Here is a 24,889-nt window from a genome sequence, read left to right as displayed (position 1 = left end):
TAAAAATCTCACAGCACACTGGAACCTATAGTTAAACTTCCACGGCACACTTAAATTATGTTGATCCAAAAAAAAAAAAAAAGCTCGGTGCCTGTGGCTCAAGTGGCTAAGGCGACAGCTACATACACCTAAGGTGGCGAGTTGGAATCCATCCCGGGCCTGCCAAACAACAATGACAGCTGCAACCAAAAAATAGCCGGGTGTTGTGGTGGGCGCCTGTAGTCTCAGCTACTTGGGAGGCTGAGGCAGGAGACTCGTTTGAGCCCAGGAGTTGGAGGTTGCTGTGAGCTGTGATGCCACAGCACTCTACCCAGCGGGATAGGTTGAGGCTTTGTCTCAAAAAAAAGAGTAAAAAAGAGAATCTACTTACTGTGCTTTGAGCTTCTTTCAGAAATAATTAATGATCTTTAAAAAATGTTATAGGACAACTAAGATCCTCTCACAGCACAGTCGTTGAAAATCACTGTCCTACAGTGTCATTTAGATACTGGTTTTAAAATGTTTCTCGTTACTTAGTTAAATAAGAGTATATATACTTACATTATTTTATCTTTATATGAATTTAACATTGATTTTATAATTGAATTTCTAATTTGATCAATAAAGATTATTAAAATTTTTTATTTTTCTGAAAGAACAGGCTCTTTTTTTTTTTTTTAAGTCAGTAGAGTGCTATGGCATCACAGCTCACAGCAACCTCAAACTGTTGGGCTCAAGCGATCCTCTTGCCTCAGCCTCCCCAGTAGCTGGGACTACAGGCACCTGCCACAGTGCCCAACTCAGCTAATTTTTAAAGACAGGGTCTTGTTCTTGCTCAGGCTGGTCTCAAACTCTTGAGCTCAAGTAATCCACCCACCTTGGCCTCCCAGAGTGCTAGGATTATAGGCATGAGCCACCAAAAGTGGCAAGAACAGGCATATTACTGGCAACCTATGAATGATAGTAATGAAATAAACTATGTTGCTAAAACTTCTGGTGTTTATAAATCTGACTTGATTTATATGTCCTATCATGCATGTACAATTATTTGGTTCCATTTCAGATGATATTCAAGAATTTTAAATTAGACCATCTTGAGACAAATGTTAGATGCTAGCTATTTTGTGCATGTGTACAAATGTATGAAGACAAATACCATATTCCTCCTGGGAAAGCAGGTAGTCAGTAAAAGGCAGCAGAGCAAGTGGGAAGAGAGTCAATTAAAAGAAAGAAAACTTACTCTTTCTGTTAGAGTAAGCCACCTCGCTCCTCTGACTTACTAGAGGAATACTTTTTTTAAGTATTTCTTCAAAAAAAGTTCTCCTGTAATTGAAATATGAAAAATCTATTGTGTATCTTCTATTTAATGCCATTAATGATGATTAGATAATGGGACATAAAAACAGCTGTAATATTCTTGCAATAAAGTACATAAAGACAAGTTTGGGAACTCCGTATGCAGACCTAGGTAAAAATGTACACTTGGAAAAAAGAATCTTGAGCATTTGAAAACACAACCTACCATTATCATTCAAAGAGTCCACATATTTATACTATTTGTGGACTAATGTGCTTTAGGCTTAACAATGTTAGTGAGCCAACATGTTCATAATCAAAGTTCTGCAATTCCTGGATTTCTGGAAGAACTTGTTGCTCATTAGAAGCTCAATGGATGATTTCCCCTAAATCTTAAATCTCACTAACAAAGATTATTAGTTCTTGATCACCTTTTTTCATCAAAGGACAAAAACACATGAGAACTCGCCTTGAGAAATAATATGAACTTCTTATGGACCACCAACATGCTACAGATAAAGGTACAAGCCATACAGATAAAAGAATGACAGTAAACACATACATTATCCAAATACAAAAGCAACCTTGTCCAAATAAACAAATTGAGCTTCTCTAATAACTTAGAAAGCCTGCCTATATTTTTAGGGGAAGCAACTTTTCTTCCTCTTCATATATCCAGAAGGAAAGAGAAACAATAGGAATATCTGAGGCCCTTCTATCCACTGCAAGGTAAAAGCATGGAGTAACTGCCATCTTCACATTTTAGCTGCACTCTGGTAAGCCCCAGAGATGTCTGCCTGAAGGATTCAGTGCAAACTGAACTTGTGTAACAGATATTTCAAATGCACAAGCATTCTGACTAATCAGCAATTAACTTGTCAGGGGCTGATGCTGGCCTGTGCTAGAAGTGGTAATGTAAGATATGAGTCTTTCTGTCAAAGAGGTAAAAACCTCCGGCTTTGATCTGGCCCCACTCCAGTCTGTTCTCTACATAGCTACTAGAGAATGAACTTTGTAAAATCTGATTGCATCGTTTGCCGATTAAAATTCCTCCAGTTTCTTGATGTTATCTATAGGAGTAAAACCCTCATTCAACATGGCATTCCAAGTCCTGCGCTATCCGATGCCTGCAGCTTCTCAAACTTCATCCCTATCACGGATTCCCCTGCTCCTGGCCAAACACACACTGGCCATTTATCTTGCTTAGTTCTCCTACCCCTCCCCCTGCTACCCTGCTCGTTAGTTAGCCTGTTAACTCTTAGATGCCCCTCAAAACGCAGTGCACCGTGTCCCCTTATAGGTAGCCTTCCCTCACCCTTCTCCTCTAGCTCATATTTTAGAGAGAGATCTTGTACGCAAGTTAAAGAACTTGGTAATTGTGAGTCACGGAAGATGTTTCAGCATGAGAGAAACATGAAAAGTGCAGGGGGTTTATGAAAATATATTTGGTGGATTTGGTGGGGTTAAAGTAGGGATAGGGCCAGGTACAGTAATCGCAGGAGGCTGAGGTGGGAGGATCCCATGAGCTCAGGAGTTTGGAGACCAACCTGAGCAAGAGACCCTGTCTCTACTAAAAATAGAAAAGCTGGCCAGACATTGTGGCTGGCACCTGTACTCCCAGCTACTCTACTTGGGAGGCTGAGGTAGGAGGATCCCAGGAGTTTGAGGTTGCTGTGAAGCTAGGCTGGCACTGTAACCTGGGCGACAGAGGGAGACTCTGTCAGAAAAAATAAATAAATAAAATAAAAGTAAAATAGGGACCTTAGTTTGAATCAGTTGGGAGTGGTTAGTGGTTAGCCTGGGCAGGTAAGAGGCTGGGCCCATGTGGCCTTCTGAGTCCTTGAGTGAGTGCAGCCTTTTGACTGAATCCAAATTTTACAGAACAAATCCTTTTAACAACAACAAAAAATTGTTTTGTAACAAAAAAGGTTTTGTTCTGTGAAGTTTGGATTTGCCCCAGGGGCCACACTTGGGGGTCTAGAGGGCCACATGTGGCCTTGAGGCTGCAGGATTCCCCACCCTGGCCACTGAAGGAACATAATTACTTGCGAGTCATCAGAAAGAAAACCTGTCGTGAGTTCTTTAAAGCAAAAGATAATTTGTGAGTTTCGTAAATTTAATTTATGACTTTCTTTTGAGTGTAATGTGATGTTTGTCATTGCAGTTCCAAAATCTTATAAGTAATCATTATGAGATGTCTCAGTAAATGAATTGTCAGGAATCCCAAAGCAAGGAGACAGGAATGAATAGATTTAGATATTTCCAGGATATGTCTATTCAATACTTTACCAAGATGCTAAATTACCAGTTTATAATCATAAATTCTGACACCTCAAACAAATGATGGCATAGACACCTGTATTGTAAAAGGATCTTTTAATATGTATTTTTATGGTTATCTAGAAGAGTATTTTGAGGATTGCTCCCAAAATGCCATAAACTGGTATATCTAGAGCAGGCATCCTCAAACTACGGCCTGCAGGCCACATGCAGCCCACCTAGGACATTTATCCAGCCCACCGGGTCTTTTTGCCACTGCTGCCTGTCCTGCTTAGCAGCCGACTCGTCCCAGGGCCCACAGTCCAGCCTTCCAACAGTCTGAGGGACAGTGAACTGGCCCCCTGTTTAAAAATTTGGGGACCCCTGATCTAGAGGCTAGTTCTCAAACTGCATAGGGAACTCTTGAAAGGGAAGGACTTCCAGTGGCTGGTATATTGCATGTGTGATAACAGCCACTGACTAGTCAGCCACACGCTGGCACGTACAGTGTGTGCTCCACTCTTCGAGGAGAACTGGCCTATCCCTGGCATATTCAACTTTGTAAGAACTCATAGTTAGTACTTTCTAGCACAGACCTCAACATCGAGTTGTTTCTCACAGTTGATCATGTCAGCTGTGTTAACTCATCACACAGTATAGCACTGCAAATATTTTTGTTACATTTTCAATAATATAAAACATTATTAGACTTTGATCTGCTTTAAAACAGTTCTCCACCATAGTTTTCTAAACCAACAGAGTCCATTCATTTTTCAGCCTAATCAAATGCTTACCTGGGCTGTATGCAAGATAATAGAATTGGGGGTTTTATAAATATCTGGCCGTTTCTTTCTTGGAAAGTAAAGAATAGAAGATCAAAGAAGTATTTTTAAAAATATATAACTACATGGGACTGCAAACTAATACAACCTCTTTGGAAGGAAATATGGAGAATCCTTAAGGAACTCAAACTAGACCTCCCATTTGATCCTGCAATCCCATTACTAGGCATCAACTCAGAAGAAAAAAAATCATTTTATCATAAGGACATTTGCGCTAGATTGTTTATCACAACTCAATTTACAATTGCCAAGATGTGGAAACAACCTAAATGCCCACCAACCCAGGACTGGATTAACAAGCTGTGGTATGTGTATACCCTGGAATACTATTCAACCACTAAAAAAGATGGAGACTTTACATCTTTTGTATTAACCTGGATGGAGTTGAAACACCTTCTTAGGCTCGGCGCCTATAGCTCAACCGGCTAAGGCGCCAGCCACGTACACCTAAGGTGGTGGGTTCGAATCCCCAGCCCGGACCCGCCAAACAACAATGACGGCTGCAACCAAAAAATAGTCGGGTGTTGTGGCGGGCGCCTGTGGTCCCAGCTACTTGGGAGGCGGAGGCAGGAGACTCACTTGAGCCCAGGAGTTGGAGGTTGCTGTGAGCTGTAATGCCACAGCACTCTACCCAGGGGGACAGCTTGAGGCTCTGTCTCAAAAAAAAAAAAAAAAAGAATGGAGAAGCAAGAATCCAATGTACTCAACTAATATGAAGCCAGTAGACAATCTAATACATGCCCACATAAGAGAAAAATTCAAATCAGTGCCAGCTGTGGGAGGACAGAGATGAGGGAGAGGGGAAGAGAGATGGGGATGGGGAAAAAAAGAAAGATCTTAGCATAGAACCTCAATAAATGTTAAAAATAAGGAAAAAAACAAACAAAAATATACACCTACAGGTACATGAATCCTGTATTATATGCCAGCACATGCAAAACACCAACTCAGGAATACTAATAGGTGTGTGGACCTTGATAAATCTTGACATATATCACACTTTCTTTTAAGCTCCTACCTTTGTTAGTGAGTTTAAGGAGCCATACAGATATGAGTTGCTATAAAAATACCTCTTAATATGTTTCTTTTGGGGTGGAAGGGAGGACAGAGTCCCACTTTGTTACTCTAAGTAGAGTGTCATGAGGTCATAGCTCACAATGACCTCAAACTCTTGGGCTTAAGCAATACTCTTGCCTCAGCCTCCTGAGTTGCTGCAGCCTCCTGAGTTGCTGGAACTAGCTGGTACTACAGGCACCTGCCACCATGCCCAGGTAGTTTTTCTATGTTTAGTAGAGATGGGGTCTCACTCTTGCTCAGGCTGGTCTCCAACTCCTGAGCTCAAGCAATCTACCTGCCTGGGCCTCCACACAGATTACAGGTGTGAGCCACCGCACCCAGCTTCTCCTAATAATTTTCAAGATACCTTGTCTCCCTTAAAGTAACATTCCTCCAACTTTAATGGAAGCAGTTAAATGTTAAGATTTGCAGAGAATACGAGCCATTTCTACTTAAAGTTTGTGTAGAAAGATCAAATACAGGAAGATGATAAGCTTTTAGACTTTTAGGCTCTCTTTCCATCCAGAATACCTTTCTAACTCCACACTGTAAGGACTATTGCTTGTGGTTATTAGCAGTATTAAACGTAGTATTTAAATCAATACCAGCGGTCAACACCTGCTGATTCCTACCTGTATTCACACCTGTTTTTCTGGAAACCTCTTCACATACCTTCATTTCCCTAAATCCTTCCTTTAGAGTGAGCTGTGAACCAAATCACCTTTTCCTCTTTTCTTTTTTAAGACAAATTCTCACTTTGTCACCCTTGGTAGAGTGCTGTGGTGTCACAGCGCACAGCAACCTCAAACTCTTGGGCTCAAGCGATTCTCTTGCTTCAGCCTCCCAAGTAGTAGGTGTCCACTACAACGCCTGGCTATTTTTTGAGATGAGGTCTCGCTCTTTTTCTTTTTTTTTTTTAACTTTATTCAAATTAATGTGAGGATACAATATTTAGGGTACATTGTTCACACTTCCAGGGCAAAGTTCCACTCTTGCTCAGGCTCTGGTCTCAAACCCGTGAGCTCAGGCAGTCCACCCACTTTGGCCTCCCAAGTGATAGGATTACAGATGTAAGCCAGTGGGCCCAGCCCAAATCACCTTTTTTTGGTGACAAAGTCTTACTCTTTTGTCCTGGGTAGAGTACCATGGCATCATCATAGCACACAGCAACCTTAACTCCTGGGCTCAAGTGATCCTCTTGCCTCAGTTTTCCTATTTTTAGTAGGGACTGGAGTCTTGCTTTTGCTCAGGCTGGTCTCAAACTCCTGAGCTCAAACAATCCACCTCCCTTGGCCTCCCAGAGTGCTCTGATTACAGGCATGAGCCACCTTGCCCAGCAACCAAGCCACTTTTTAAACCAATCTCAGAGAGTTCTGGAAAATTGAAAGAAAAGGTACTTTCCTGAAGCAGGTTATAGAATGATTTTGTTTGTTTAGTAGTTCTCTAGCACCTGCTTTTACCATAAGGGAAGCTGTAATTGAATTTTTATGACCAGATCTAGTTAATGGCGCCACAACAGAGGATTGTCCATTTGATTTCCTAAAATGTGTTAAATTTAACCAATTAGGTAATAAAGCTGTTCACAAAACTGTGATTATGAAGATCAACAGTGTTTTTAACCCTAACGATAATCTATTATTTTGTCAATATTAGCATAGATGACCAAAACCAAAGGTATTTTTCTCCTATCAGATTCTCAGGAATTAAATCATTCAAATGAACATTCAGACCAGCAAAGAGGAAAACATAATTACTCTGTGAGGTGTACATCTCTGCAGTCTTCTGAGTAATTCACAATCCTTATACCATCAAAACTAATCCTCCTATTGTTACCCCCACCCCCACAATTGCTTTGACCTGAATTGCCTGTTAGTTGAGAAGGGCGGAGTTAAAAGTTGCTCTGCAGCTCCCTGTTTTATTTCCCAAAAAATGTCCATGGTGTTCTTAGGAGAAAAGGTTTAGATAATGTTGCCTGAATCATTATGAATTTGAAATGTTCCCTGGTAAATCATCGCCTTCTTTAAGAAACATCGGAAGCACATTCTGCACTGTGCAAGGGAAATGAATCGCTGGACAACTCACAGTAATGTCACTGTGCTCTTCGGTGGCTGGGTCAGTCAAACACAGAGTCAAATCCAGCACCAATGGTAAACTTTTTTTTTTTTTTTTTTTGGACAATTTACCATTGGCCTTAGTTTGAACTCTCTTATCCCCCCTTTTTTTTTTTGAGACAGAGCCTCAGGCTATTCCCCTGGGTAGAGTGCCATGGCATCACAGCTCACAGCAACCTCCAACTCCTGGGCTCAAGCTAGTCTCCTGCCTCAGCCTCCCAAGTAGCTGGGACCACAGGCACCCACCACAACGCCTGGCTATTTTTGGTTGCAGCCATCATTGTTGTTTGGCGGGCCTGGGCTGGATTTGAACCCGCCACCTTAGGTGTATGGGTGGCGCCTTAGCCACTTGAGCCACAGGCACTGAGCCACCAATGGTAAACTTAATAAGAAAAAGAACTGAGCCACCACACAGGGTAAACTGAAGCATGTGCACTAGTTTATCCCTCTGTCTAGGACAGATTGATTCATTTAAAAAATGTGAAAATCAAATTTTTGTGACCCGAATTCTATTTAAAACCATATCTCAGGGTGGTGCCTGTTGCTCAAAGGAGTAGGGCACCAGCCCCATATACTGAAGGTGGCAGGTTCAAACCCAGCCCTAGCCAAAAACTGAAAAAAATAAAATAAAACTTAAAAAACCACATCTCATTTTTCCATATTGCTCTTGTAGAGAAGAAAAGATGTATTGGGTTATAGGTTGCTAGGTTTATGGCTGAGACACCTATAACAAAAGACAGATTAACAAGAAAAAAGCATACAAATGTATTTAATGTAAGTTTGACATGACATGGAAGCCTTAGGACATGAAGACCCAAAAAACCAAAGAAAGTTGCATATTTTTTTGACAGACATGCGGAAGAATGATGGGACAGAGAGGGGCAGGATCTAATGGTAATAAACTGGGGGAACGGAGCAAGGCCTGTTGGTTCAGATTCGTCCCTGTGTGACCTTCCATTCCTCCAGGTAGAGGGAAGACCCCTCTGGAATGAGAGTTTGATGACCTAATTCAAGAGAAAGTCAGCTTGACTTTTATATTGTCTGCTTCAGGGGAGAAAGGGGAAGAAGCAGGTGAACCTCCCATTTCTACTGTGCCCTCAAATGCCAACGTGCCATATTTGGGGATGGCCTGTCCTGAAACCCATCACATTACAATTTTTAAAGTATTTAAATGCATGATTTCTCAGGCACTCCTCTTTCTCAGAAATGTTAGTAGTAGCTGGAATGACAGGATACAGGCATCTAAGTGATCTGTCCAGACACACACAAAATAGTGGAATCCTGAAAGCATCACAGCAAGTCTACACATTTCTTCATTTAGGGAAGAGCCCTGCCTCCCTCAGTTAACAGCTTGTTAATTGAAGTACAGAAATTCTTTGAAGTCACACCTTAAGTTTTCAGTGTAAGAAAATCTGGATTTTCATGTGAGATTTATTTATAGCAAGATGCACCTGTATGTATAATATGTTTGTGTTCGATTTCCTCTACTTTCTGAAGAGGACACGGCCAAGTTATTTTGTATATTCCCCAGACATGTTATTCTCTGATTGAACAGAAAATAATGACTTGCCTTAGTCAGATTTTATTCCATCCTGATTAGTATTTACATTTTTTAATTCCACCCAGTCTAACATTTCTTTAAAATCTTAGAACACAGCTGGTTAATTCACATTTAATCCACCACGCTGATCTCAAACTCATGACCACCTCAGCAAATCAATCTGCACTATTTGTTGTTGGAGATTGGCCATTGAACCAGAGAAACCATTGATTGTGCCAAGCTGCAGGTTGAATATCAGAAGTCTTCTCTGTGTATTCCATAGGAGGACACGCTATGGTTTAAAAAAAAAAATCTAATTTACTTCCCGGTTTCCAGCTGTCTCAGTTATTTTGAGAAACATTAATCTGGTCTCAGTTCATTCACCTGAAAACTGAAGAAGCAGCTTCCCCTAAGAACTTATGTTGGCAAATGTAAAGAATTAATATTTACAGAGTGTTTGGAATTGTCCAGGTGAAGATTCTAAAGGAAAGAAAATCATTGCTTTTGGTCTTTGTATAAAAAACTATGATACTTTCATGATCCTTCCAGGGTAGAACCCAGAATTCAAACCTAGGCTATTAAATCTGTTTGCAGCACCGCCCTGTAAACCAGAGGTTGGTGGGTTCAAACCACGCCCTGGCCAAAAACTGCAAAAAAAAAAAAAAAAATCTGTTTGCAATGTAAAGCAAGTAATTTAAGTTTCCCTGTTTATAAGTGGAGGCGATAATAACTGGCTCTGCATCACAGAATATTATAAAGAAACATAAAATAATTTGAGCTACTTTAAGGAAACATACTGAAATGTGAGGAGTCTATGTAAGTTACTTTAAAAAGCTTTAAAACTACAGCAACAGGATAAATGTTTAATGTGAATTAAACATATTAATTAAACAAATCAGATTGTGAAACTCACTGATTAATTAGCTATTTGATAGGGTACATTTTTTCACTGGGTCCTATCCAAAAATTCATATATATTTTAAACATCTTTGTAAGAATGTCAGCATAAAAATGGAAGCAGCCTTCTCTTAACTGTCCCTGAATATCTATCTACTGCTGGAAATAGGGCAAGGGTAATATTCCAGGTGATGGTGGGCTAGAGGGACCCCATTTGCGGAAATTTTTCTTGAATTCCCCAAATTGCATGTTTTCATTATTTGTCAGGGTACTGTAGAATAACAGGAATGAACGGTTTCGCCCATTCTAGATTGTCCCTGGCTTATTCAGTTTTCATACGATCTAGAATTTTGAACATGGATACCCCTAAACTAATTTTTTAAAAAGACAGTCAGTTTGGTTTCTTATGCATCAGCTAACAGTTTTCTGCCTGGTCAGAGAGAAGCCTTGTTTGATTGGGGGTGAGAGTCGGGGTGGAGTTAGTTGAAACTCTCCCGCATGCTTCCCCCTTTCACACATTCCAAGGGCTGAGAGCACCTGGTCCCCAAACCCGTCAGGATTAGAACCTTTACCTGTCCTGCCAGCCTCCTTTCCCAGCTCGGAGGACTCTATCGCCCTGGTGGCCTGGGGATGTGGATTGGGGAACAGTGAGGAGCAGTGGATGCAGAGTTGAGGATGAAGGGTTAGCATGGGCATGAGCCTCAGCCAAGCATTCAGAGTTGAGTCCAGGTACAGTGGCTCACGGCTGTAATCCTAGCACCCTGTAAGGTGGAGGCTAGAGGATCATTTGAGCTCAGGAGACCAGCCTAAGCAGAAGTGAGACCCCGTCTATACTGAAAATAGAAAATTAGCCAGGCATCTGGGCAGGCACCTGTACTCCCAGCTCTTCGAGAGGCTGAGACAAGAGGATCACTTGAACCAAGGAGTTTGAGATTGCTGTGAGCTAGGCTGATGCCACAGCACTCTAACCTTGGCAATAAAGCAAGACTCTATGTCAAAAAAAAAAAAAAAAAAAAAGAGTTGAGTCCTAAGTCTTCACCTAACATTTGCTGTAGGGTCATGTCAAAGAATCCTTTCAAGCCAGACGCTTACGGTGCCCCAGCTACACAAAAGAATTGCTTGAGCTCAAGAGTTGGAGTTCAGCCTGGGCAACATACTGAGACCCCCAACTCTAAATAAAGAATTTTAAAGGAAGAGATTCCTTTCCCTCATTCAAGGCCCAGGTTCCAGGCATTCTCTTGTCATAGAGGTTAAAAATTAAGAGCCTGTCTGACCTTTTGCCAGCCCTCGTGGAGAAAACAGGAGATGCCTGGCTTATCTCAGCTTTCCTCATCCTTAAGGTGACAGTTACAGCCCTGCCACTGCCTCCCAGCAGGACTCCTCCAGGCTTGGAAATTGTTTGTTTTTTCAGCCAGATTGTTTGGCTACAGGAAGAAAGGATACATATACAAACACAATTTGGGATGGATTCAGACTCTCTGGCATCAACCATTTCCATTCTTCCTCTGCCCCAGAATATCTGGTAAATGTATAGTGTTTTGAGATTTTTATGCTTCGCAGCAATTAGATGGAAAAGTACTTTGTTAAGTTCCAACTGTATTGGGAAGGCACCACCCATGTTGTTTCAGTCTCAGCATCTTTCTGGAGTCTCTGGAGCCTGGAAGAGTTCATCGAATATTTCTCCCCCCTTCAGATTTCTAAAAGAATGCAACATGACAGAGAAATTATGGTTACGGTTAGGTAACTAGAAATTACCTAGTTTTTGGAAATCTCAGATTATTTTTTGTTTGTTTTTTGAGACAGAGCCTCAGGCTGTCCCCCTGGGTAGAGTGCTGTGGCATCACAGCTCACAGCAACCTCCAACTTCTGGGCTTAAGAGAGTCTCCCATCTCAGCCTCCCAAGTAGCTGGGACCACAGGCCTCCACCACAACGCCTGGCTATTTTTTTGGTTGCAGCCATCATTGTTGTTTGGCGGGCCTGGGCTTAGGTGTTTGTGGCTCGTGCCTTACCCACTTGAGCCACAGGTGCCAAGCCAATCTCAGATTATTTTGATTACCTTTTTTTCTGATAAGGCAGTAAGAGATTACAAAAGAGGGGAGAAGCAGAGAGAAGGATAAAGGGGGCAGAAGAGGGATACAGTGCTGTCTTCTAGGGCCCTCCCCACAAAGAGATGTACTTTAAGGTGGATGAGATGTGCCTTAATGGAGAGGCCCTGTAGGCGCCAGATTGCTGAGCTCTGAGGGTTTGCAGGAGAGCGGTGGCTACTACCGTGTTTCCCCCAAAATAAGACCTACCCAAAAATAAGCCCTAGCGGGATTTCTATGCATTTGTTAAATATAAGCCTTAACCCTCATAATAAGACCTAGTGATGGGTGTGGCTATGCAGCGTACCTGCATAGCCACGCCTTGCACTTCGGCTTGGAGAGGGAGACATCCCCTGAAAATAAGCCCTAGTGTGTCTTCTTGAGAAAAAATAAATATAAGACAGTATCTTATTTGGGGGGAAACATGGTAGGCCACAGAACAAAGGACCAGCCAGGTGATTCTCCAAAATCAGTCATTTGTAGAATAGAGGTTCATTTCCTCTCCTGCCTCTCACATGGCCAGATCCCTCAGTCCCAGGGTTGGCCTCCCGTTGACTCATGCTTTCTCTGATCCACCTTGTTGTTTATTCAAGCTGTCTTATCTGTAGTGTTGAGTCACCATTATATTTATTGCCTACACCTACTTATTACAAAAGGCTTCCGAGTTCCTGCCCCAGGTACAGGGTTCTCTGACTTGAGACACTGAACTTTGTAAAGTACAAACCGCCTAAACAAAAGAGTGACTCTCACATTCCTCGTTGATCGACATTTTTGGATTTTTGTGAATCTCTCTCCCTTTGTTTGCCTTTCTTTCTTTCTTTCCTTTCTTAAAATGTGTAGAGAATGTTTTGGAAACCTTTGCTCATTTGCCTGAGCCAAGAGTGGCGGCTAACCAGCATTTAAAACGTTGATATAACTTTAATTCTTGTTATTGGCAGTAATTACTTACATTTAAAAGTTCAGCGTACAGTTGTTACATAGTCTGTATTAAATGGGTCACTTATATCCTGAGTTGTTTTAATATTTGCTTGATTGCAGGAAATCTTCACCGGACCAGCAGTGTTCCTGAGTATGTGTACAACCTACACTTGGTTGAAAATGATTTTGCCGGAGGGCGTTCCCCTGTTACTAGAACCTATGACATGCTCAAGGTAGGCTATCAAAGAATGTTCCCCGAGTTATCAGATTACACGAAAACATTTCCAGACTTCCTCAGATTGTTTTCGAATGTTTACATCTCCCAAGTATCCTAATTGCCTAAGTGAACTTTGAGAAAATTGATTGTGTAAGGACACCATGGAAAACTGGGGACTTTAAAACATAGTCCCCAGTGCCACATCCTAGCAAAAATAAATGTGACTGGAGTTGATCTTGTCTTGTTTGAAAAGTGACTACCCAGAAAGGGGCTGCCTACTCGTCTTCAGAGAATCGGACACCTCAGGTTAATAGTCTTCAGCAAAGAGGAATTCATGCCTCACCTACACTTTCTTTCCCTCCTGTGCAGGCTGGCACCGCTGCCACTTACGAAAGTCGCTGGGGGAGAGGAAAGGCACAGTACAGTTCACAGAAGTCAGTAGAAGAGAGATCCTTGAGGCAGCCCCTGCGGAGACTTGAGATTTCTCCAGACAGCAGCCCCGAGAGGGCTTATCACTTGCTCAGCGATTACCAGTACGGCCAGAGGAGCCAGGCCGGGCACGCCCTGCGGCACCAGGACAGCAGGCGGGCCACCCTCCTCATGCCCCCAAGATATGCTCGCTCGGAAATCGTGGGGCTCAGCCATGGCAGTGCAGCGAGCAGACGCCACTATGACACTTACCACAGACAGTACCAGTATGGATCTGTCAGTGACACCGTGTTTGACAGCGTCCCTGCCAACCCAGCAGTGCTCACGTTCCCCAGGCCGGGGACCAGTCACAGCATGGGCAACCTCTTGGAGAAGGAGAACTACCTGATATCAGAGCCTGCCTCCGGGCAGGTCAGGCCACTGATGTCCCTGCAGCGGGCCACTCAGAACAGGATGGCCAGGTCCTCCTGGCACCAGAGCTCCTTCCACAGCACCCGCACGTTCAGGGAAGCCGGGCCCAGTGTCGCTGTGGATTCCAGCGGGAGGAGAGCGCACATGACCGTGGCCCAGGCAGCAGCAGGGGGAGGTGGCAATTTGCTTTCAGAGAGAAGCGTATTCACCGACTCCCAGCTCGGGTGAGTCCCCCTCTGAGTCTGCACCTTAGCCAGTGCCAGCACATTCTGTTCCCACAGCCCTGACACCAGAAGCTGGCACTTCTGGGGCTGGAGAGAAAGGCTTCCAGAGATAAGTGATTAAAATAATGACTTTGCAGGCAGCTGCCTAATTGACAGATCAGCCTGTTGACCTCAGGGACGGGGGCCAAGCTACCTGCTCACATGGCAGCTTTGTGTGGAAATGTGACATTTAGTCCATCTGTTCCAGATTAGATGCCGCAGGGATCCCTCTGCCATATGAAAATCTGCTCTGAATGGGCGCAAACCCCAGCGTAGACCAAGAAATGGATAGCTGCAGGTGCATTTTCTTAGTCATTCCTTGAAATAAAGGAAGGAAAAGGTAAAGATGCTTGGTGGTGGTGCTAGGCATGGACCTCAGACGCTGTTCTGACACTACTGCCGTAAAAAGACAGTGAGAACTGTGGAAAAGCAGCTGATTTGTAGCTGTCCTTTTCCTTTCTTTGATTCTTGGTACCTTTGCTCTTTGATTTCTAGCATCAGTGATTTGGAGGGTATTTTTTTTAGCAATATTAAATAATAAAATTAATTTTTTTCTTTTTTTTTTAAGACAGAGTCTCAGTTTGTCACCCTCTGTAGAGTGCAGTGGCATCATAGCTCACAGCAACCTCAATTTCTTGGGCTCAGGCAATTCTCTTGCCTGAGCCTCCCTTGTAGCTGGGATTAGGTGCCCACCACAATGCCCAGCTATTTTGTTGTTATTGTTGTTGTTTAGCAGGCCCGGGCTGGATTTGAACCACCACTCCCTGTGCATGTGGCCAGGACCCTAACCACTGAGCTAGGGGTACCCCCATAATAAAAATTTTTAAAGCCTTTTCTTTTGACAGCTTGATTCAATTAGTTTGTGGCACTTAAGCCTTCTGCAGGTTTAATACTAGAGCACAGCGTTTGTACACTGAGAAGTTTACTAAGGAGAAAGTTTGAAGAATGGATGAATGATTAAATCAGTTACTCTTGAAATAATGAACTAGTATCATTAGGGTAAAATACTGGCTAGGTCATGGTTATTTGATTGCTAACATTGCTCGATGGGAGTTATTACCTCTAATCACCCTTTAGATGAAATTCTGCAGCATACCCATTGACGAGGCAGGCACTGATGATAAACTACTTCTCAAGATGTTAGGGCTAATCTAATCTGGAAGCAGGAAATACTTTTTTATAAAGTGAAATTCAGCATGAGACTTCTAATATTTCTTGTAGTAAATCTTTGGCAATATGACCACACTTACAAAAACCAAAAAACTTTATCAGGTAATTATTTATAGAGGAAAAGATGATAAGGGCTTTTAAACGGAAAATTTAAAATTTATGGACTGTCTACCATAGTCCAGGATTTGTGATAGGCACAGTTTTGGCAAAATGATTTTAAAAGTAATACTTTTTTTTTTTTTTAAACAGGGTCTGGCTCTGTCAGCCTGGCTAGAGTGCAGTGGCATCAGCCTAGCTCACTGTAACTCCAGTCTCCTGGGCTCAGGTGATCCTCCTGCCTCCTGAGTAGCTGGGACTATAGGCACCATACCATCTCATTTTTCTATTTTTAGTAGAGTCAGGGTCTCACATTTGCTTCGGCTGGTCTTAAACTCCTGACTTCAAGCAATCCTCCAACCTCAGCCTCTTAAAATGCTAATATTATAAGCATGATCCATCCCCAAGCTTCTTAATCCACCCTGTCACTTCCCAGTCTCTTCCCAGGGTGGCATGGCTCAGTCCCTCCTTTCACTGAGACAGCCTTCTGACAAGCGTAGCCATGACTGCCTGTTGCTCCAGCAAAGACAGACACACAGTCTTCACGTTACCCAGCCTACAGGCGACTCAAAGTCTCTCTTCCCTTGGTTCTCAGGGCACCAGCCTCTCCAGCCATTTGTTTCTTCCTCGGCTCGGTGCTCCCTTTCTGCGCGCCCTATAGAGGCATCTACAGCAGCCCTCCTCCTCCAAGTCTTGGTGCTCTTCCAGAGGGCCCCAGGCCCCTTGCTTGTATCCCCATGATTCCCAAAGTCTGTCTTCATTTCTGTCCTCCGTGCTGAGCTCTGGGCCTGTATGTCTCTCTGACAACCTCCTGGCCATCCCAAACTCAGCAAATCCTAACCAAATCCATCAGCTCCTCCGTAGCCTCGACTCCTCCCCATCTCCTCCTGCTGTGGTCCTGCCGTTCACAACCAGGAAGAAGTCATGCTTAGCCTCTCCCCCCGCAGTCACCTCTCACCAGGCCTTGTTTCCCCTCCTTACCAGGTCTGCTTTTTTTCCTTTCCTTCCATTTCATTGCCTGGGTCTCTCTGCCTCAGGCCTTGGTGGTTGAGAACAGTTCTCTAGGACTGGCCAAAGGCTTTTCCCAAGTCTGATTGTTCCGTGTTTATAACACTCCCGTAATTTCACTAAGTGCTGCTGCTTTTTAGCCAGACGTGCAAGGCCCGTCGTGTTTTCACCTCTGTTCATCGCTCCAGTCTCTTCTCTTTCTACTCTCTTTCCCCCTTCACCACCACCATCCCCAAACACACCTGTACACATACACACTCAAGCCACTTGAAACCTCTTTTACTGTCCTTAATGCAAGGTACTCCTCCACTCTCCCCCACAGCTTTCCCGCCGCTCCAGCCTGACCCCTCGTTCTGGATTCAGCTCAGGTGCCACCACTTTCTGTGACTTCCTTCCCAATCTCGCTGAGGGGCCCCGGATAGCAGCATTATGCAGACATCTCCTGCAGAGTAATACGCCGAGGTTATTCATTTACTTATCAGTTATGCCACTAGACTTTGAGCTTTTTGCAAATGCTTTAATCATCTTTATATTCTTAGCTCCCTAAAACGGAGGCAGAACTGTGATGGGTGCTATACCTGCCTGTTAATATGTGGTGAGGAATGAGAGAAAGGAGAAGCGAAATATAAACTTTACTTTTGACTATCTGTTTATTTATTTTTTATTGAGACAGAGTCTCACTTTATGGCCCTCGGTAGAGTGCTGTGGCATCATAGCTCACAGCAACCTCCAACTCTTGGGCTTATGCGATTCTCTTGCCTCTGCCTCCCAAGTAGCCGGGACTGCAGGTGCCTGCCATAACGCCCAGCTATTTTTTAGTTGCAGTTGTTTAGCTGGCCCGGGCTGGGTTTGAACCCACCACCCTCGGTGTATGTGGCTGGCACTGTAACCACTGTGCTACGGGCACTAAGCCTGGTGGAAACAGTTTTAAAAATTAAGTAAAAAATTCCAGGTGAATTTTTTCTTATTTTTTTTTGAGACGGAGCCTCAAGCTATCCCCCTGGGTAGAGTGCCATGGCATCACGCTCACAGCAACCTCCAACTCCTGGGCTCAAGTGAGTCTCCTGCCTCAGCCTCCCAAGTAGCTGGGACTACAGGCGCCCGCCACAACGCCTGGCTATTTTTTGGTTGCAGCCATCCTTGTCTTGCAGCGGGCCCGGGCTGGGGATTCGAACCCGTCACCTTAGGTGTATGTGGCTGGTGCCTTAGCCCCTTGAGCCACAGGCGCCGAGCCAGGTGAATTTTTTCTTAAAAATCTGATTTTTGTAAACCTTTGGGGGGCTTGGTGGTTCAGCAAATGAATACTAGTTTCTTCCCGGCTGCTCAGCACTGCAGTAAGCACCATAGGAGATACAAATTGAGTGGAGTATTATGAAGGTTGAGGAAGGGAGGCAGGAAAGGAATATAGAACGTGTCATCAAGGGCTAGGCTGTGTGTGTAGGGGTTCAAATAACACAACAGCAACGTGCTCTAAGATTAGCGGAGGGAGACTGAGAGCGGACCAGCAGTAGAGTCGCCGTGTGACTTAGAGCAGCACAGGGCAGAAAGCGGGTCATGTTGACTTCCCTCCAATTCCTCTCAATCAGCAACTGCTTTTTAAAAAACTGTGTAGCCCCATGTAGAGTGCTATGACGTCATAACTCACAGCAACCTCAGACTCTTAGACTTAAATAATCCTCTTGCCTCAGCCTCCTGGCTAGTTTTTCAGTTTTTAGTAAAGATGGGGTCTCACTCATGCTCAGGCTGGTCTGGAACTCCTGAGTTCAAGCAATCCACTGGCCTTGGCCTCCAGAGTGCTAGGATTACAGGTGTAAGCCCCTGTGCCCGGGGCTGCTTTTGTTTTGTTTTGTTTCAAAATATTAAGAGGGTACAAATGCTTTCGTTGCATGGATAGCTTTTACGATGCTTAAGCAAAGTCTGTTAATGTATGCAGCACCCAGATAGTGTTCATTGTGCCTGTTAGGGTAGGTTTCCACCCCTTCCGTCCTATCCCTTCCCTCTACTTGATTTTTGATGATTTTTACTCTCTCTGTAGCCATGTGTGCCCATTCATGAGCTCCCAATTATGAGACAGTATGTGCAGTGTTGTTTTTTCATTCTTGAGATGCTTCTCTTAGGGTAAGGCTCTCCAGTTCAACCCAATTGCTGCAGAAGACATTAATTCATTTCTTTTCATGGCGGGGTAGCACGCTATGGTAGCCATGCACCACATTTTGTTAAGCCACTGGTGATTTGCTAGACACTTAGGTCAGCCACTGCTTTAGTTCTAAATACTTCAAGTCTCTTTCAGAGAAGTCTCTTTTCTTCCATTTCCATTTTTAACAGCCCAGTTCAAGGCTTTATTGCCTCAGGGTGCCCTCCACCCTGTTTTGAGAGACACATACTCACAGCAGAGTCATCTTTCCAAAGTAGCACTTGCCCCATACTTTAAAATCATCACAAGTTAGGCATTTGCCTCTCCAGGGCATCTGACACTTGCAGGAGCTCCCCATTTATTAGTGGTATCTGCTTGGCCTTCAGAGGTGTAGCCACATTCCTGCCTCAGGGGAACCCGCCTGGGGCAGGGCTGTGTTGTTAGCAGTAGGAATTTCAGTTACCAGGGCACTATAAACACACCAAAAAGTACTGTTTCCCCCCCTTTGTAATGTCTTACATTCTGAGCAGTGGTGTTTTTACCCTGCTTCCTCCTACATTTTTTCATTTCCAAGGATATCCTTTGAACATATTAACTAAAGTTGAAAAGATTGGTCCTGGAGAGTATGTTGAGAGGACAGTGAGGGCAGGGGTCCAATGTTCTCTCTTGCTCCCTTATGCCCCAGCCCCAACTCCCCGGCCACATTCAGGCTTCACCAAGTGTTTTATAAAGTGAGTGGGAAAGGAAGCAGGAAGGAAAGAAAGAGGGGAGGAAGAAGAAAGAAAGGGATGGAGGAGAGGAACTCTGCAGGAGAAGAGAGCAGGGAAAGAGTGGCACTAGCTGGGAACGGGGCACAGAGAACAGTCACGTTTGAATTGAGTCTAAAAGAACGGAGAAGCATTAGGTAGAATAATAAACTTCCCAGGGAGATCCAAGAAAATGGCTTGCAACGAAGGGGCAATGTTTAGGAAGAATTAAAAGTCCCAGGTGATTGGAGGGTACAGCAGATGATCTGGGAAAGGAAAGAGATGGGGTTAAGGACGGCGGAAAGTGGCGCCAGACTGGGATCCGAATGTATCCCGCAGTACAGAGTTGGATGTTACGGACAGTAACAAAACAGAAAATGTATTCCCTGGCATCTATAGCAAACCTTACTGAAGAAGGCCTTCGTTTCGTTTAGGAATTGTTTTTGGTGATAATGTGAAGTGGTTTGGGATCACCTGAGAGTGAACAGAGAGCTTGTTCATGAATCATTCATGAAAACAAAGGATTAGAGTAATGGAATTATTCGTGGGTGTTAAAGATGAGAAATTCAAACTTTCCTGAGTCATTTATGGCTTATGAGATAGATTAATAGTGGAATTATTTTTTTTAAAGAGCTGCATTAAACAGAAGGCTATTCTTATGTTACAAATGATTTCTCATCAGTTAAACACCTATAGTGATGGTTAGTAGAGACTTAAAATTGCCACTGAGCTTGAGACTTGGAGAGTTTTGATTTCTCCATAAAGGCAACAGGGTCCATGTATGTCAAGTATTTCCATCTCTTTTGAAAGGTATGTTTATATTAAATAAAAATGACTTAAATTCCAGTTTTAATGGTTAATAGCCTGCACCTTTTTTTTTGCAGTTTTTGGCCGCGGCTGGTTTTGAACCCACCACCTCTGGCATATGGGGCCAGCGCCCTACTCCTTTGAGCCACAGGCGCCGCCCAATAGCCTGTACTTTTTACCAATTAAAATTGACTCCTGAGCAGTGGCACCTGTGGTTCAGTGAGTAGGGTACTGGCCCCCATATACTGAGGGTGGCAGGTTCGAACTCGGCCCTGGCCAAACTGCAACAAAAAAATAGTTGGGCATTGTGGCAGGCTCCTATGGTCCTGCTACTTGGGAGACTGAGGCAAGAGAATCCCCTAAGCCCAAGAGCTGGAAGTTGCTGTGAGCTGTGATGCCATAGCACTCTACCAAGGGCAACAAAGTATGACTCTGTCTATAAAAAAAAAAAAAAAATTGACTCCTGAGGCACAAGGTTTAAAAATGTGAGATCATTATATAATTCACAATATAGATGCCAGAAGGTTCTGCTTCCTTTTTAGTACCCTTAATACTCCTGAACTAGCACTTCTATGTTTGAACAAGTGTTTCAGAGGCAGTGGGTGTTAGTTTTTAGCCGTGAGCTCCATTACTCCTTATCCCCTTGCTTGCACCACACCTACCCAGACACAAACACACCCTTCACAACAATACTCACACTCACATCTGTACATGTATGCACATATTAGTGGGTTTGCCTGATAGGAAAGAAAATTGACTCACTGTGCCTACTAGCAAGTGTAAGAAAACACCCTGCCCGGATGCCTTCAGTGTCTCCATTACCTGGAATGAATGAATCAAACATAACCCTCTCTGAAGCCAAAGATTACTTTTCAGCCATGATCTTAAGATGTAGCCATCCTGAATTAAGTTGCTGTGAGGCAATGCCTACAGAAGCCTGCTGTGCTGGCCCCCACCTCGATGAAAAACCACCTAACTTAGACATTTATTCTCCAGGCAGAAAGAGGAGGGGAGGGATAAGAACCATTCTATGAGGCAGTTAGGAGCTATCCTTTTTTATAAGTAGCAATTTTATTTGTCCTTCATAAATTACCCTGTGTCAAACGACATCAGACGTCATCATCACTTGCAATTAGGAAAGGATGAAAGCCTGCTGCCAGGAGAGACAAACCCAAGGTCGTTACAGTGGCCAAGCAAATGGCAACAGGGTGTGTATAAATGTGTTTTCTTTAAGAAATAGCATATTTTAACAGGGTGAGGTTTCTTGTGCCTATAATCCTAGCACTATGGGAGGCCGAGACAGGTGGATTGCTTGAGCTCAAGAATCTGAGACCAGCCTATGCAAGAATAAGACCCCCTCTCTACTAAAAGTAGAAAAATTACCCAGGCGTTGTGGCAGGTGCCTGTAATGCCAGCTACTTGGGAAGCTGAGGTGTGAGGATCATTTGAGCACAAGAGTTTGAGGTTGCCATGAGTGCTCTGATGATGCACTCTACCTAGGGCGACAGGGTGAGACTGTCTCAAAAAAGAAAAAAAAAGTGGGCGGTGCCTGTGGCTCAAAGGAGTAGGGCGCCAGCCCCATATGCTGGAGGTGTCGGGTTCAAACCCAGCCCCTGCCAAAAACTGCAAAAAAAAAAAAAAGAAAAGAAAAGAAAAGATTGTAATTGGATTTAATTATTATATTTCTAATACATTTTATGACACCAGCATGACTTATTTTAACAAAACAAAACTCAGTTTTCCTGGCTCTCACTATTTCCCTACTATTACGTGTACATGTATTAAGTAAGGACGTTGTAGAATGCTTACATTTTTAACTCATTTTCAGGTGAAATAACAGATTCTGAACGGTTTTGACAAAACTCTTACAACTTTTGAGAAGAGAGGTTTCCTCTATAGGTGCGATATTATCAGGGTAGACATTTTCAATTTCTGTGAACAAATTTCTTTTAAATTACATCTAAAAAATCTTATTGTGCCTTTAAAGTCACTTTTTAAGATGTAATTATCATATTATAAACATTTACCTTTTTAAAAAATCCACTTCCTGGGTGAGGGGCACAACTACGACTTGGACTCTACCTAACAGATGTGAGCATCGTAACCTAATCGTCTAGACCCTCATATTAATCTGAAATTTTTAAAAAGTTTTATTTCCTTGTTTGGTATGTTATGATTCTGTTTTATTCAGTGACATCCTCAGAGACCAGTCTGATCAGAGCTGCAGTATTTTCTGCCACTGTCTATACTATTTTTACTTTTCTTTTTTTTTGAGACAAAGTATCACTTTGTCACCCTTGGTAGGGTGCTGGGATGTCATAGCAACCTCAAACTCCCCAGTATTTCTAGTACAGCTATCTGGGAATACAATCGCTATTTATTTATTTATTTATTTCTGAGGCAGAGTCTCACTCTGTCGCCCTGGATAGAGTGTCATGGTGTCATAGCTCACAGCAGCCTCAAACTCCTCTGCTCAAGTGATCCTCTTGCCTCAGCCTGCCGAGTAGCTGGGACTGCAGGCATTCCACCCACATCAGCCTCCCAGAGTGCTAGGATTTCAGCAGTGAGGCCAGCCCTGTCTTCCTATACTTTGTGAGCTCAGGGCTGCTCTTTCTTTTGGCTGTAGACAAGCCACAGCTCAGATGTTCTAGGTGCTTCCCAGTGTTAGCGGAGTCATCTCTAGAGGATCGAGTTGGTGGGCCGGAGGGAGCAGGTTTGGAATCTTGCTGAATCTGTAACTGTTTGTCCAGGAATGCAGACATGGAGATGACGCTGGAGCGAGCCGTGAATATGCTTGATGTGGACCACACACCACTGCCCAGGGTTTCTGCTGCTGCGACTTTCATACAGCATGAGTGCTTCCAGAAATCGGAAGCTCGGAGGAGGGTGAGTGTCATCATCTTACATGCAGTGTAAAGCCCAGGATGCGTTCATCTTTATTTATTGTGGTGACCCTGCAGAGTGAAACTAATAAATTAAACAACAGTCTTTATTGATTTTTTTCATTTAAAAGGAAATTTACATTCATCACTAAAAATATTTCCTGCAATTCAGAAATTTAGAAAGTAAGTCACTACACACACCTCTCCACCTTTGCCTCCTGTCCCCGCAACTCTCCACTTAAAACCATCCCCAGAGGGGTGGCTCGTGTGACTCAAAGGAGTAGGGCACCGGCCCCATACGCCGGAGGTGGCAGGTTCAAGCCCAGCCCCGGCCAAAACTGCAAAAAAAGAAAAAAACAACCATCCCCAGAGGCAGTTGTTAATAGAGTGTATACAGATTCTTGTGAGAGAGTTTTAGGTTCTTGGTTTCTGTATTTTAAAAAGACATATTAAACATAAGCAGTGTTTTGCAGCTTTTTTTCATTACTCTAATCATTAATATGTAGTAACAGTTGTTCAGTGAATAGTTTTGTACATATCTCTCTTGACACTTCCTCAAGTGCTTCTCTTGGAGGATCCCTAGAGATAGAATCAGTAGGTTACTTCATATTTGTTTTAAAAAGTGATACATTTCTTATGTGTATAAGAAGAATCGTAGTTCTAAAAGGTGTGGAGTGAAAAGTAAGTCTCCCCCACTCCGCCCTCTACCCTCTACCTTCCCTTCTCCCCCCCAATCAATTTCAGGATAACTTTCCACATATAGAAATAATTGTTGGAAGAGTTGATTGAATATCCTTTTTTATTTAAAACCAAATCACAAATGGTAACATATTGCTTACAGTACTTTATTTTTTAACATTGCATCTTGGAAATCTTCAATGTATATTATGCCTATCTCATTCTTTAAATCTGCTCCAAAGATTTCCATTATCTAAAGGTACTCATTTTGTTAATTTGGTTTTTAACATCTTTACTGAGGGAAAATTTCAGTTTTGACGATGTAAAACCATCAAGATAATAATGAGCAGATCCTTTGCTTCCAAAGTTTTCTTGTGCACCTGGGTGATCTGTATATCCATCTCTCACCAGTCCACTTTCATCCTCCCAACACAACTAGTGATCTGCTTTTTGTCAGTATAGATTAGATTGGATTTTCTAAAAAAAAATTTTTTTCTTAAGAGATGAAGTCTCACTCTGTTGCCCGGGTTGGAATGCAGTGGCACAATCATAGCTCACTGCAACCTTGAACTCCTGGGCTCAGACGATCCTCCTGCTTCTTCCTCCCAAGTATCTAGGACCATACGCATAGACTAATTCTCCTGCCTTGACCTCTCAAAGTGCTGAGATTACAGCTGATGTAAGCCACCACATCAGCTGAATTTTCTAGAATTTTATGTGTGTGGAAACATACAGTATTTATACTTTTTTGGTCTGGACTCTCTTTTGAGATTTTCTATGTTGTATGTACTACAAGTTTCAGTTCTTACACATCAAGTGAAGATTTGCATACAAGACTTTCTGTAGACATATGCTTTCATTTCTTTTGAGTAAATACCTAGGAGTGGAATACTTGGATGATATGATAGGTGTACATTTGACTTTGTTGTTGTTGTTTATTTTTTTTGAGACCAAGTCTCACTATGTCACCCTTGGTAGAGTGCTGTGGCCTCACAGCTCAAAGCTCTTGGGCTTAAGCAATTCTCTTGCCTCAGCCTCCCAAGTAGCTGGGACTACAGGTGCCTG

The 24,889-nt window shown here is 43.1% G+C and overlaps 1 protein-coding gene across 1 annotated transcript in view; it reads left to right on the top strand.

Moving 5' to 3' along the window:
* Positions 1-24,889, top strand: part of PKP2 (plakophilin 2) — an 89,692-nt gene that overhangs the window by 6,303 nt on the left and 58,500 nt on the right. Inside the window, exons 2-4 of the mRNA XM_003792490.2 lie at positions 13,104-13,216; positions 13,570-14,264; positions 23,015-23,150. Coding sequence (XP_003792538.1) covers positions 13,104-13,216; positions 13,570-14,264; positions 23,015-23,150 — 944 coding nt within the window. The remainder of the gene's footprint in view (positions 1-13,103; positions 13,217-13,569; positions 14,265-23,014; positions 23,151-24,889) is intronic.

Source organism: Otolemur garnettii, unplaced genomic scaffold, assembly GCF_000181295.1.
Source record: "Otolemur garnettii isolate 467f Iridium unplaced genomic scaffold, OtoGar3 scaffold00057, whole genome shotgun sequence".
Lineage (NCBI taxonomy): Eukaryota > Metazoa > Chordata > Mammalia > Primates > Galagidae > Otolemur > Otolemur garnettii.
This window is presented reverse-complemented; position numbering and strand designations above follow the sequence as displayed.